Source organism: Corapipo altera, unplaced genomic scaffold (genome assembly GCF_003945725.1).
Source record: "Corapipo altera isolate COAL_440 unplaced genomic scaffold, ASM394572v1 23b, whole genome shotgun sequence".
NCBI classification, from domain to species: Eukaryota; Metazoa; Chordata; class Aves; order Passeriformes; family Pipridae; genus Corapipo; species Corapipo altera.
This window is the reverse complement of record NW_020884885.1, coordinates 4,155,753-4,171,594: the sequence shown is the minus strand read 5'-3', so window position 1 is coordinate 4,171,594 and position 15,842 is coordinate 4,155,753. Positions and strand designations below refer to the sequence as shown.

The 15,842-nt window shown below is 46.1% G+C and overlaps 1 protein-coding gene across 3 annotated transcripts in view; it reads right to left on the bottom strand.

The window, feature by feature from the left end:
- The window catches only part of GALNT16 (polypeptide N-acetylgalactosaminyltransferase 16), a 74,804-nt gene extending 73,243 nt beyond the window's left edge, over positions 1 to 1,561 (bottom strand). For all 3 annotated transcript variants that reach the window (XM_027642293.1, XM_027642294.1, XM_027642295.1), the window contains exon 1: positions 1,255 to 1,561. In XM_027642293.1, coding sequence (XP_027498094.1) covers positions 1,255 to 1,458 — 204 coding nt within the window. In that variant the 5' untranslated portion in view covers positions 1,459 to 1,561. The remainder of the gene's footprint in view (positions 1 to 1,254) is intronic.
- Between the last annotated feature and the right edge of the window lie 14,281 nt (positions 1,562 to 15,842).

Genomic DNA, 15,842 nt, shown 5'->3' with positions numbered 1-15,842 from the left:
ACCCTGCTGCCTGAAGGCTGGGAGTGTTCTGACAGCATTTTCCAAACATTCATAAGGCTTTCCAAACACTCATACACACATCTTCCACCCCCACTTTACAGCTGGTGAAAAGAGAGACACAGGCCAAAAACCCCAGTGCCAGTCAAGGGAGGAAGTGGAGAGCCCCAGTGCCCGGTCCCTGCCCCAACTCTGACCAGGCTGCTGCTTTTGTTCGCTTCCATGTGTGCATAACCAGCTGACAAATGGATTTGCAGACAAAGAGTGACACACAGTGCAGTTCCCAAACTGCTTCAGCTCCCGGGAATAGTATTGCTGGGCCACTTTTTGCTCCAGGGGCTGGTTTATTTTTTAAGAAGCTATTGCCTAGAGTTTGGAGAGCTTTATTGATGCTGTTATACAGGCCGAAGGGAGGACAAATCACCTCCATAGACAGAGCAGAAAGATTCTCATCATCCTTAAGTCAGGAGCTTGATTTTATCACCTCACTGAGCCCAGAGATACCCAGGGAAGGCAGAGTGTTCGACTCTCAACAAAACTGAAGTATCACATGTGGGCACTGCTAGCACTCCTAAGGATAGGAAGGAGGCCTGAGGGCTCCCGTCCAACTACCACCCTGCCCAGACTCTAGCCTGAGCCCGACTCACAGGCTACTGTCTCTGGCTTAAAAGAGACAAAACTCACGAGTGGTGTCCAGGTTCTCCAAGTGGAGGGGGCCGAGGTAGAGGCTGGTAAGGGTTGCACAATCCCCCAGTGTAATACCATCCGTATCCCCTGGCCCCGATGCTCAGAGCCCGGCTGGCCGGAGGACGGGCTTGTGAGAGGTCATGGCTCTTTGCTGGTCCTGACGGCAAAGCACTGTGATCACATACATGCCTGTGTGTATACATACGTGTATGTATGCGCCTCCTGAACGCGAACCAAAAACCTTCCAGCTGTTTCACCCGCCCTTTTCCCTGGCCAAGGGCAGTCGCTCTCAGCTGGAGGAGCAGAGCCCGGGCTGAGTGATAGCGGCGGAGACAACTCGCAAACACTTTACCCACGACATTACTCTATTCCCCCGAGCGTGCCCACCCTGCTCCCCGATTGTAGCGGCTGCCATGGTGACAAGCGCGAACGCTAAAATAAACAGAAAACAACCCGAAGGCAAAGCGCAGCCCTTCGCCAGCTCACCCCGCGCCCGCCGCGGCGGCTCCCTCCCCGAGCATCCCTCCCCGCCGCGGCAGGACGGGATGCCGGCGGCCGCCGCTCACTCACGATGAGGGGGATGGTCTTCTCTTCCCGGCGGAGCTCCAGCCTGCCGGCCGTCCTCTGCCCGCTCCGGGCGCCGCCGCTACCGCTGCCGGCGGACCTGCCGGCGGCCGCCGAGCGGGGTTTGTTGTCCTGCCATAAGTAGTAGAAAGTGCCCAGGATCCAGGCGACGGTCAGGATGGCGATGGCATTGGCCCTGATTCTCCTCATTCCGAGCGCCCCAGGGGAGCCTGGGAGCGCTGCCTCGACGGGCAGGGGCGGCTGTGGGAGGAAGGAGAGGAGAAGGAGGCGGTGGCGGCGGCGCGGCTCCCCCCCGCCCCGCACCGCTCCGGTCCCGGCCCCGCACCGCCCAGCCGCCGCCGCCGGGTCCTAACGCCTCGCCCGCTCCGCCGCAGGGGGCGGAGGGCTCCGCGCCTCCTCCTGCTCCTCCTCCTCCTGGCCTGGACGGCGCGAGGAGCCGGGGCAGGCTGCCGGCGAGATGCAGCTGAGGGTACACTCAGCGCTGCAGCCGAAGCGGGGAGGGGGCGGCAGGACCCACGTGGCGGGGCGAAGGTAACACGGGCTCAGCCGCAGGGGGCAGCTGCTGGGAGGCGGGTAGCACAGCAGTCTGCCCTCCTGCCCCGCCTGCTCGGGTGCCTGTCCTCGCTGGCCCCAGCACCACGCGGTACTCGTGTCCGTAGGGGAAGTAACCAGCCAATACACCGTGGCACCCCATGGCACACGGGATCTAGGCATCCACTCCCTGGAGATGAGCACATCTCGTTCTGAAGCTGGTGTGGTTCACAGGAGCAAGGCTCTCGGGCTGATGATGGAGCTGCCCAAGCACCCGTTCCCATTGCTGCTACACACAACCACACAGCAGTCACACACTGGCACAAGACCTGGGCACCTGGGCCAGCACCACAGCCTTGAGGCCTTTCGAGCCCTGCAAGAGGGCAAGCGTGGCAGTGGAGTGTCAGCGATGATACAATTCCCCATTACAGGGCACTGCCAAAGCTACAGCAGTAAAAAGCTCACTGAATTCAGCCCTGAGGGCAGCTTAAGCAACAGACCATCCAGCTTGAGAAAACAAGCTTCATTTAGGCACAGTGCAGCTGCGGTGCAGCTACAGCTTAAAGGTAGCTTGTGAGAGCAGGAGGAGATAGCAATAAAAATTAGCAGTGAAGACAAATGCTTAGAAAATATGGGTGCTTCCAAGGCACCTGACGAGGGGATTAGGGGATTTGCATTATAGTACAGAAAATGTCAAAAAGGCTTCTAAATAATTTTTTGCCCTGCCTTCCTCCTGATCAAATTCCTCTAAATGTATTTACAATTTGCCCTACTAAATTGCCCTTTCAGGTTTACCTGCACACTGCTTGTTTCCTGAAATACAGTACAGTATAAAATTCATCCATCAGATTTGTACGTGCAAGCACTCAGGGCAGAATGCTATTTCTAGAACCACCACTTCCAGGGCTGCTCTACACCAACCTCCCTGCAAAGCACACTGCACTCCTGATACAGAAAGATGTTAGAAAGCATCTCACATCCTCCAAGGTACCTTTCCCAATGACTTGTCAACCACCATAGCTTCCCAGGCCAGCTGATAATAGTCAGTGGCTAGGGGAAGTTTGAGACTTTAAGGCAAAAACAAAGTCCTCCAAGGGATCAACAAAAACATAATTAGTCCAAGCTGCCCAGTCCAAACCTATTCCAGTGGTACGAGTAACCTGTGGAAGCTGAGCTCCCACTATTTTCAATCTCTTTCCCAGTCCTACCAAAGGAAGTGCATCTGCTCTCCTACATGCATTTGGATCCAGCAGCTGCCTGGGTTGCAGAGGTACATGAAGAGAGGCAAAAGAGCTGTACCAAGGATTCAGAAAAAGGAAAGACGGAGAGTAAGATGTGTTCATGTCCACGTGACAGCAGAGCTAGCCCCATAGACTGTCTCCTCTTTCACCAGTGTGTAGATCACACCAGACTCTGCTTGATTTCTTCTTAATCTTTTCTCACCATTTGGTGAAATTCACTACAGAAAAGCAAATTACCAACAGCAGTGGAGAAATAAGTGTGAAACAGGAGAAAATCCTCTACCCCAACACTTGAATTAAGCAGACTGCCTCCTCCTGCCTTTCCAGGCATGCTGCTTCCCCCTTCCACTGCAGCCATTCTTCCTGCATTGCCCCTCCCCGCCCCTCTAGCACACCCTATGAGCTGCCATGCAGTAACCATTGCCTCCTCACACCACATTACTCAACTTTCAACTATCCTAATGGAGATCCCCACTGCACAAGCATCTCAGCCTCAGCCAAGCCTCTAACAGTTGACAAGTCCCCTGCAGGGTCAGCCCAGCATCTCCTTTTTCTGCTTAGAAAAAAACAGCTCCCAGACTCTTCAGATTCTACAAGGACACCATTTTGAGCATGCTTCCCTTTCCAGAGCAGATACCATCTTCTGAGGAATGACACCTTGCACTTTATTCCCTATGCAGGACATGGGCCAGAGGAATCACGTTTTCACAGCATTTACCTGTGAAACTTCAGTTTTGAAAGTGCAGTCTAACATTTGGCATCTGCTAATGATTCCCAGCACCTTGTCCATGCTACAGTACTGGTTCACACCCACTGGACTGGTCCCACCTGCCAGCAACAGCCATCAACCCCTATGCTAAGCAGGTGCAAAGCACTGCCAGGTAATCAAGGGAGCAGTGCAATATGGTCTTGCTGTGTTTCAGAGCTGCAATCACGGCCCGGAGGAATGTGTCAGGAGAGATTTCAGGCTGTGTTGGCACTTAACTTCTGTACATACAGGGTAGGGAGTCACTGTCCACAGCGCAGTTTAGTGGGCAGCTGCCTGCATCCAGCTGACCCTTGTCACTGGAAGCATCTTACGCACAAGCCTTGAAAGCTGACTGTGTACTGGTGGCTGCTCTCTGTCATCGATGAGCTCTTGGAGAGGAGACTTCCAAGCTCTCAATAGTGCTTTCTCACTCATGCAAGACATACTGCTGAGCCCTCTTTGCTATTCTGCCCCCATCACATCCTGTTATTCCCAGAGCATTGCCAGCAGTTCAGAAAACAGCACCAAGAAATTAAAACCACTGAGTTTACTTGTTCTACCTGGGTAATGTGGTGTGCTGACAACTTACATCAGTGACAGGAACTCTCCTGTGAAGAATCACTGCCTTCCTTCTTTAATTCATTACTTATAAGAAAAAAACCCACATAATTTAACCATTTAATTTGAAGACCCCCAAATCCCTCTCCAGGGATGGCCTGTAGGGAATTGCCAGAAACAAGCAGGGTAGGGAAGCTCCGCTCTAGCACACAACAGTAGCAAAGGGCACAGCAAAAGCACTGAGTTACTCACCCTCGGAGCTGGTGGCAGAGCAGCTCACCATGCCCACAGGTATCCAGTTCAGCACAGACAAACCAGATTTGCAAGGATCCATTATTTACATTGCCTGAGCTTTGGGACCTATTTGAACTGAAGAGAGTTAGGGCATGCTGCTCATGGCACTAGAGCTGACTGACCTGAAGGAGAAAGGACCTTGAAAAGACATGCACATAGGCAGCACCAGGCTTCCACATGCTTTGGAAGTGTCTACAGCAATGTTTCATCTTCAGGGCCCAAATACCTCACTTGCAGGATGACTAGCTCTCAGGTCCAAGCTATTGGTAACAAAGGTTTCATGTTCTGCAGCCAGAACTTGCAATGATTTAATCTCTGATCATCAAGCTTTGCTCCAGAATTTCATCTTTCTTTTAAAAGACAACACGATTCAAACCTTATGTTCTACAGGGATCTCTGATAATATAAATTGTTCAGGTATAGCTATACTGTAAGCTGCAATGCTGCATTCAGATTTTAGAACCATCCCCATCATAGAAAAGAATACCAGAAACAGTCTGGCATGGAAATGTCTACACCACACAACCTGCAATGTAGACATACAGTGAATATTAACAGTGATAATACTTCACAGCTGATCTTTGCAAAAGCACCAGCTAATTCAATAAATGCCCTAAGAGAAGTGACCTGAGACACGTAATAAACTAATCAAATCAAGATTATACAAAGCCCACAGCACACTTGTTCTTTTCCAGTTCCATATTAGAGATGTTAAGTCTTACCTTATTTTGTGACAAACTTTGTACAGTGGAATAAGGAACCCAAGTGGCTGATTCTTTAGCACAAGGATAGACTAAGTATTTGGTGAATGATGTCAATACAGAACAGGAGGAGGAATACGACCAGCTATGTGGAGAAATTTATGTGAGGTTTGAGAACCTTATTTTATTTACAAACACCAAGGCCCTAACCCACATCCCCTTCAAAGAAAAAAGAAAGAGATCTCCTAAAGCTGTGAATATTAAAAAGTGCTCTTGAGAAGCCATTTTTGTGTCTTTGTCTGACAGCTTAGGTAACATCATTTAGGAGATCTGGTGTCTCAAATTGCCCAGATAAAATTGAGGTGATCTTTGTTGCAGGGGAAAAGACAAGCATCATCCAGATTTCTCTTCAGAAAAATGAGGTATGTCTGCTTTATAGTTATGGTGAGACACAGTGTATGTTTTTGCAGTCATCTGACAGAAAATGTAGCTGAGCTTTCAACTGTGTAACATCTGGAGAACACGGAAAGGTTTTTCTTAGCACTACTCTGACCTGAGAAATCAGGTCTGCTATATTTGTGGCCTCCAGGCATGGAAGTGCCATCTGAAACATGAATGTAAGGTCTGTCTAGACTCTGGAAACTGTTTTGAGTACATTTATCCAGAGTTTAGCTAAGAACATATGAAGAAAATTAGCATCAGAGTTCAGGGATTAGAGCAGGTCATGCTCCAGAGAGAAACCAGTGTAGCATGTTACGATGATAAGTTGGGATGAGAAGACTTGCTCAGAGAGAAGCAGCTCTGCTTGCTTGCAGCCAGTCAGCAGTTGAGCTCCTCATTGCATCAAGGGAAGAGCAGCCCCAGTTCAGGAATTTTCCCAGGATTTTTCACAAGAGATCACTCCTCAGGGAGTTCCTTCTGCATGGGCAGAGCTGAGTGCCCAGGAGGTGAGACGTCTTAGGATGTTTTCTCTGAACTTGCTGCCACCAAGTGGCTCCTTCTTCCTCCTCTGGCTGATCCCTGGGCTGGACACTCACCCTCCCTGGTGAAGCTCCTGGTCTTTTCCCTAGCAGGGTCAGTGGTCTGCTTCCAGGTTAGGAGGAGGTTGGTAGGAGTGGGGGAAAGCAATTTATCTATTGAAGGGAGAGGACTCACAGCTCATCCCTGATTTCGGTTCAAAAAAATGAGGGAGAAGGGGAAATGTTTGTCTCAACGGGCAGAAAGAGATGGGCCTCTCCTCCCCATAATAGAGGAGAGGCCCCTCTGATAGTCTGACCATGACATCTCACTATGCTCTTCATCCAGATCCAAATCGTACCCCTATAAACCTCTGAGACATGTTCACCCATACCACAATGCCAAGATGACAGAGTATGCTATCCTCTACCATGTGCTTGTTGAAAAGAAAAGTGTTAGAAAAGAAAAATGTTACCTGCATTACTCATCTACATTGGCCAAATTCCTAACTCCCTGAAATACTCTCCTTGTCTGAGGAAGCTTTCTCATACTGGTCAGAGAGCATGGGTATGTGTGTGGGCTTCTGAAAGTCCATACTGCTGTGCTGCAGGTCATATATCATCCTCCACATCCTTGGCCTCAGACACCGTTGGGAAACTGCAAGGTGTGACAGCTTGTCTTGATTATGCCCTGCCTAGAGCTAGACACTGTTCAAGTAGTCTCCAGCCCTTCACTGCCACAGGCACCACAAAAAGGCCAGTCAGATAAATTTCTCCCCTAGGAGGGGCTTCATCCCTAATTTATCCTGATGCTCAATCAGAATAGGTACAGATGGTGGGTGCCAATTAGTTCTGCATTTGACAGAAGATAAGTTGTCTAGGGTGTCATATCTGCTGGCCAGGACAGAAATATGTTACGGGCCACATTGTTTCTGGTCAGTGTGCAAACAGTAAGGTGGTGGAGGACAGTGACTTAGGGCCAAATTAAGTCAAATAGCATATGGTTAACTGGAAACCAGGATTTCAGTTCCTTTAAATTGTATAATGAAACATTGTCTTAAGTGTTGTTTAAGGTCACTGTAAATCTTAACATCACTTTCATGGGCATGTTTCTTAAGGAAAATGAGAGCTTATAGAAGAATCCCAGTAAGCTGTAATTAACAGTTCCCCATTGCACTTGTGCTCTTCAAGTATGAAGAGAAAAACACCTGCTAGAAGGCTAACAGTGGCAAGACAGTGTGAAAGAGCCAGGAAAATCTTCAGAGATGGTTAGCTGGGATTCAGGACACCCTCTCTACCCCCTAGGAGACAGTGCCATTAATCCCCTCTAAGCCAGGTAACCCACCTATTTTGCCTCCACAAGACTAGATGCAGCCTTAGTGAGGAGTGGTGTTATGGCAGAATTGGACAGGAAAGATCAACAGCCCAGAACAATGCTCTAAGTTCATATACCCATTGTACAATCTTTTAAAAGTGTAGAAACAGAATAAATATTTAAGTAGTCATAATTACTTATTAATACAACTTATTAACTAGGAGATCCATGTATAATCAACTTGATTCATGCTGTGAGCCTTGCTCTCCCTCCTACCACTTTTATCTCCTTTTCTCACCTCAAATCATTTACTTCTCTTCCTTGCTGCATGTTTTCTAGGATAAGGATTTATTTCCCACCTTCATGGTAAAGCACATAGCACTTTTTATGGTACTCAGAATTAATTAACAATAAAATCTTTTTATTAAATCAGATGACAATTTGCTCTCCTTTACTGGCATCCCATCACAGCATTGACTGTGACCTGAACTGCAATTTAATCCTCATAGAAATTCAAGGCTTTTACAGCTCAATGTAGCTACCAGGTTAGTGCTTGTAACAGTCTTCTTGGCTGCAAAGGAGGAGCAGTTTGAAATGCTCATTTGGTAAAATGATGAAACTCCTGTCTTCCACTACAGAGGAATTCCATGTGAAAACACAACAATCAGGGAAATAACCTGCGAAAAATATCCCACCCAGTTTCTCACACATCCCATAAAAGGGGCTTGCACCCTGCACAGCAGACTGGGTTTGAGTAGAGTGCAATGAAAGATGCTTAACTTTCCTAAAGATCACAGAAATGTATTTTTGAAGCTCTATTACTGAAAATACCTTGGGCAATTAATGGAAAACTTTCCAAAACATTCCAGCCCTTGCACTAAGCATGAGAAACTCCAGGCCAGAAATAGGAGCGATGGATCAGTCAACTCCAGAGCCATTGCAGTGCTGCTGCAGCAAGCCTGATGCCATAATCTGCCTGCTGGCATCAAGGTCTGTCTCCAAGTGGCAACTGGAGTGTATAAAAAAGCCAGGAAAGGGGTTGGAGTCCAGAGGACATCAGACATCCCTGCCTGTAATGTCAGGAGTACAATCCAGGAACAATAAGATATTAAATATTTATAAGTTTCTAGCATTTCCATCTGTGCTATACTGGAACATCTTTACTCCCAGGGAGGTGGGTGAAGCAGACATCAAGGATGGGAAGAACATTAATTGAGATGACAGCCCTGGTGGAGCTGTAGCCGGTATAAACTGCTGACCTGCAGCAGGTCAGCAAGCAGCTATGTCAGTCTGGAAGACACCAGGGGCTTCATGGGGCAACGAACAGACAACACCATCCACATGGCACCATTTTTGATTGAAGAATAAGGTACACAATCTGAGCCTGACAGCATTCCTCTCTAAAAAGAGCAATTCCAGTATTGCTAAGCTTCCACAAATATGCTGCTAAATTATTTTGAAGATCTTGCAGAAATGGAGCTACTGTTCTTTCACGACTTTAGAAAGTCATCCAGCATGGGAACCCTTTGAACTAGGATCATGCAGGTCTGGTCATTTTGGAAAACTTCAGCAGTGACAGCTACGCCTGGGAAAACTTGGAATTTAAATTCCTGCACAGCTCCAGCCCCCAGCCGCTGCCAGTACTGGGACAGGTCAGCAGCTTGTGTGTGATGTACCTACCTCTCCTTGCTCAGCTCTTCTCATTAGTCTTATTGGGGTTTCAGTATTAACATTCAGTGTTTCTCTCCCACACTCAGGTTAATCACTGAGGCAGCATGGGAAGATAAGAAAGTCAGGGTGACCTGTGCCATATTGCGACCCAAAGTTAATGAAGCACTAAAAGTACAATGACAGTCAGGGTGGCAAGAGAAGCACTGGTGGGAGCCAACTCCCTGAAGGCAGCTGGGATCTCAGTGCAGGTACATGTAACCTCCATGGCAGCCGGCCTGACTTTGATGCTGCAAAGTGCTGGGAGCAAATGGCTCCAGCTGAAGGTAATGAGCATTTGAGGGCATTTGCTTTAGGGAACTTAGTTTACATCATCCCTGTTTCATATCTCCACACTTGCAGACCCTTTCCAGCCCTGACTTCTGTAGCAGGCACATGGGGCTCCCTGGTTTGCAGATCAGGTCCCATGGAATGAAAAGAGATTTGAAGGTACAAACTTGAGGACAGAATTTTTCTCCAAAACTCCCCAGTGCTGGTGACAGCTGGCTGACAGCCTCACCATGAAGACACCTGACACCATAGGCTGTCTATTATAAAACATCCCAAAGGACTGCTAGAAAATGTAGCATTTGGGACATACTAGTAAGAACATAAGTTACACTGAATTGAGGGAAACCAATGGTTCATTTTGTCCTATTACCCTGTCTCCAGAAGTTGTCTCAAGACATGCTGTCATGAACCAGGCCTCTTCCTGCAGTCTGTCCCTTTCATATTCCCCTGGCATACCTGCTCCTCTTTTATGGGATGCCATCCTTCTATTCCCTATAGGATCTGTTAATGGCAATAGAGCCTATACATTTACATATTCACCTTCTTAACCTCTTAATAGCATCTGCTTCCACCACCTGTTGTGACAACAATGTCCAACACTTCACTACATGTTGCACAACAACACTTTATCTTTTATATGTTGTAAAGGAACCTCCTACATGCAAGACCAATTGCCCCCTGGACCCCAAACAGTGGAATTTGGTGCATGGCACTTCTCCATTCACCTAATTCACTGCCTCCATGATTTCTGCCCTCTCGGCTAGCCTTTCCTTCCCCAAATGGAGGAGTCCCAGACTTTTTATCTGCCCTTGAAAGGCAAAGGACTTCATCATTAGGAAGTAATTTTTATAATGCACACTGTATAATATAGAAATGTAATAAAGATTACATTTGTAATAGTAATAGGGAAAGTGAGATTCATATTCTTTAAATAGTCACATTTTAGGGCAAATATTTTTATCCTCCTCTACAGATGAATGCTTTGGATATGCTGAACAAAATGACCTGCACCAGTCTTTTGCATATAAGAGGGGATGGGAATTATGAAGTAAAAAATTTCACTATTTAAAAATGACCCCTCATTTTTCCTTGTAATTGTCTCCAGTACCTGAACGCATGATTTGGCAATGAAGAGCTGTCACTGTGGAGCACAGCAGCCAGAAAACAGAGTGAGAAGGGGGAGAAACTGCTTAAGCCACTGTAAATGAAAGTGGTATTCTTTCATTTGAACACTTGCATGTCTGCAGAGATGCTCAGCACATCACTGCAGTATTTCCAGATACAGAGATACATCATGACATGCATATGCATGCTTGCACATTTCACACCCTTAGATTAGTTTTAAGTCAACTCAAGTTTACAGCAGACACCACTTTTTCAGGTGCTGGCTGAAAACGAGGAAAATATCTCCCACAGGAGCTAAGAACCACTGCAAGGCTGACCATTTCTGTATGAAGGTCACAGCGAGATCCAAATGTGCCATCTCTAGCAAATATATAACTACTTGCACAAGTAATTCCTCTACAAATGTGTCCACTGCAGCATACTTTTCCCCACAGACAAAGGATGAAAAAGGCTCTGTGCAACAATTATAATCATATTGCTTAATGGCATACTGAAGAACTTACAAGCTATTTTACTGCAGTAAAATCTATACAGAGAAAAATAGCCATATTGATAGGCCCAAGTTTTAAAGCCCCATGTGCAGTATATGCAATCTCAGCCTGCCAACAGTTATGTTACCATACATAAGTGTGATCCTGGTCTTTCCTACTTCATTCCCTGGCTTTTTTTCTGCTCCAAGCAGCTGGCTCAGCTAGGCAGGCTTTATCCCAACTCCAGCACGGAACAAGTTCAGACCCCACCATCTCAGCACCTCAGACACACGCTGGGCTCTCATGTGCTATGTTCCTGCCTCAGCTGGGCAGCAGCAGCCCCTGTACCTGTGTCTCCAGTGATGGGAGGCAGCTCTTCCCTTCCTGGCACCCCCAAGGGCAGCTGAGGGCAGCAGACACAGAGGGAAGGAGGCACCAGATTCCCTTTATCATTAGGTGCAGGGAGGAGCTCCATAGGACAGATGTGTCTCATAGGGCCATTTGGCCCCCAACCAGCTCTGAGGGATGAGTTTGCTTTGACATGTTTCCAGCTCTCAGGAACTTCTACAACCTCCCCATGTACAGAGAAACAAACACTCCACTTCTTCACATCTCCCTCCTCCTGCCTTATCCTCCTTAATGTTCTTCATAGCTCCTGGATCAAAAGAAAGAGCTAAGAATAAGCCATGTGAGAGTGTAATCAACAGTGAGGGAAGAGATGTGTCTTCTGATTGTTAGCAGAAAACTAGCCCTGTCATTAAATAACACAATCTGAGGGCCCTCTGTGATGCAAGGAGGTAGGAAATGGAAGGTCTTGACCAGCAAAGCTGAGAATGACAAATGGGAAACACAACGAAAAATATCTATTGGATCTAGAAATTAAAGAATTAAAGTCCAGTCTCCTAGAGTCTCAGAGGGAGGTGCCACAAGAGACTGCTCACCAGAGGAGTGAGTTTGGGGAAAGCCAGGAATTCCTCAGTCAGGTGTCCCATGCATTGCAAGGAAAATCCAGGAGGCTGTTCCTCTCACAGGCATACTCAGCACTGCTTCAGAACAAGCCTGCTGGAAAGAGGAAAGAGTCCAACTAACAAAGCAAGTGAATATTATTTGTATGGTGAGGAACAAGAGTGAGAACAGAAGGTGGATTTCTCTTATGGCAGACAAAGCAGAACAAAAGGTGCCTTACAAAAACTTGGTGAATATGGGCTCCTATGGGAGGGGAAAAAGGATGACAGAAGAACTGCTATCTGGGGTGCAACTAGCACCACATCCGTCTAAATCTGAAGTTGTTTTAAATCATCTGCAACAGAAATTATTTGTGATGGCATCAGACCATCAGGTCATTGTCCATTCATCATGAGCTAGGGCTCACCCAAATTTCCATCACCAGCCACTACAGTATAAATAACAAAATTTGGAATTAATTTTTGGCTCAGTTGCAAATTTCTTTCACTAATAAAACATTGGAACCAGCAACCTGGCACTGCCTTCCATAGACTGAACTGAGGTAGACTATGCACATTCATCTAGGTGCCCATTTTTTTTGCCCCAGACTGAGCAGAAGTCAATAAATGAGCTGCAGCCAGTGTATCAAGATACAGAAAGGGTTGCAGTTACTTTTAATTTTATACCTCTGCTGATTTTGTAGTTTTTTGACCTCAGCCCATGTGTAATGCTTTGGATATGGATTTATTGAAGTCAGGATTTCACAGCTTTGAGCATGATTCAGAATATAGTTTATGGATGCCAGAGAAGTCAGAAATGAAAAATTTGGACAGAGAGACACAGACAGGAAAACACTTTTCTTCTGTCTCTGAAGACTGATCAGCTGTGGCTCTGAAAATCTTGTTCAGAATTTTGGTCTCCTCAAAATGGCCCAATCTCACTCTGTTTCTGTTGCTCAAAATCCAACTATTGTGCCACAATCGGGAATAATTTTTTCCAGCCCTATTACACTGTTTCCAGTTGCACTGCACTTGAGATGCAATGCCCTACCACCACCCCACCTGCTGAAGCATGAGCTTACCTACATCAGAAAGGGCATCAGCAGCACTTTCTAAGGATTTGAGGTTTTACAAGTGATAAGAATAGACTTCCCCATGGGAGCTGTCTGAAGGAGCAGTGACGCATTTCCTACATTCATTGCGTGTGTTTTGTGTCTCCTTGATATGAAATTAACAGGGAACAGGAGCAAAAGGTGAAATTGTGAGGTCTGCAATGACTGAAGTGAGAAGCAGAGGAGCTCCATTCCCCAGTACTGCCTCTTACTCCTTTGCTCCTGACGTGGGCTGGTCCCTGGTGCTGTGACAACTGTCCACCTCAGTTCAGTGGCACTCCAGTGCCCAATTCCTCAGCAGGCTCCTTTGTACCAGCTTTCTGGGTTGCAGCAGGGGTCCAGGCTGCCAGCAGTGCATAAATGCACCTCGCCTGGAGCTTGAGGTGAGACACAGATTTAATGCCTTCTCTTCTCTTTTGTCAGAAAAATGTAATTTACTCACTACATGTATTCACTGTTAAAAGAGAGGAGCTTGTTGATATACAAGTAATACTGCTTTAATACACTGATAGCATTAAATCAGTGCAGCTCACTCAGGATGGACACAGATGCTGGATTTGAGGTGTTAATAGCACTACATTGCCAGGGCGATGAGCTTTAAACATATAACAGGCCTCTGTACCCCCTTGACAGCATCAGATCAAATTTCAGTTAGATAAACAAAAAGACCATCCAAAAATCTACCTCTAATCAAAATAATAATTAATGTTATGCAAGCAAGGTCTAAATTTCTGCCTATCATGATGGAGACAAATGCATCCAGAGGGTCCTATTCAGACAGTCTATACTGGCTTAGAAAATAGATCACTTGATGCATCTCAGTGGCATTAACAGGCACAACTAGTAAGGGCCACTGACATTTGAGTTTTTACTCTTGAAGACATAGCCATGGTGTTCCTCAGGCCTAGACAAGTGATATCTGCTCATCTGTCTCCTTGCCACTGTTGTCCATTTCTGTACCTGGCACATCATCAAGCCACCTTACAAGTGTATTTGCACAGTGCAGCTGTTCATGGGCAGGCAGTTTCAGTAGGGGCAATAAGGATCACAAAAGCAGCTCGAATTCCTTCCTCGTCTCCTCCATGTCAAATCTGCAGAGCACCAAGGCTAGCACACATACATAGAGGGAGTTCCTACTCCTCTGCCACACATTGTAATTGGAAAGTATGGTTATATGTTTCCATAACATCTTTTTATGTCACTATCACCACAAGCCACTGAAAAATATAGGAAGGAGGGTGGATAAGTCCTTTTTTAATTACTAAACCAGCACACCTAGAGCATCGAACCTTTACTGTTAAAACATGCAAAATAGCTTCTTAGCACCAAATCTGCCTCAACACCACTGCTTCATTTCACACTCTCACTACATTTACCATTACTCTCTGCATCTCCCATCCTTAAAAAAACAAAGAGCCAGCTAGAGAATAGAGCATGTCAAAGATCACTCTGTGTGACAACTTTGAAGTTCTTCCTTGTAAAACGCACTGTTAACTAAACGACAGTCCCTCCATGCAGGAGCCTTTCTGAAGCAACCTGAAGCAGTATTGTATCAATCAGGGTCTTTTTCCACCCTCTTCAAACCCTAAATGCATTTTGGGAATTTGTGTTTGTAGAAAAACACACAGTCACTTTAGGTGGCATTTTTCAGGCAACTCATTGAGAATCTACTCACTGCCACATATTTGGAGAGGGGAAGGTGAAATTAAATTCTGCTGACCATACAGCTCGGCTCCAGCAAAGCAGCCACTGCCACATGTCTTGGTGACAGGAGGCTTGCTACAAAAATTCTGCCTCGCTGTCTTTATCACAGGAAATATCAATCAGTTTTCACCCTGAAAATATAAAGTGTGAAAAAAAATAGGAAGAACCAGACTCTCACTACTGACATCAAGGTCAGAGAAATTGTCTTGAACTAACTAGATTTCAGCTTCAGTCCAGCACAGCAATTCCTACATCTCCATCCTCAAGGATCATATGGGGTATTTTTTTTGTGGTGTGCCTAACACACAGCACTCCATGACTTTTGGAATTCCCTTCAATTGTGTTTTTCAGGCTTTCCCCTTCATCTTTGTTAAGGATAGAAGTGAGAAAATCATGCTGGTTTTAATGGCATGTAATTCCCATCTTGATTCTAGCACAATTTGTTTCTTTGTACAGCAGTTCCATTGAACTTCTCATGAAAAAAACAAAACCCAACAAACTCACAGGGATTTTATAGAAAAATAATGCTGGTGAGACTCCATTGTCTTCCCTAACTGAAGTTCTGAGATTTAAAAAAAATGAGCACTTATTTAGCAAGAGAAAGTTTGTTTAGGTCTGGAGGTCTGTTTTTATAATTCTTCTCAAGGGAGCGGGGATTACTGGAAAGCTACTAAGTTGTATTATTAAAAAAAAAATCCTCATTTGACTTCTGTGTTGTTTTTTGAAGCATTCAACTGGAAGCACAAAGTGTGGTGCTAACACATAGTGTGAGGAGCAAAGGGGAGGGAACATGTGCCAAGGTCACCTCCTCAGCAGTAGCAATGTCAAGCTTCACAGCAGTGATATAAAACCTCCCTCTGATACAAGATACGACTT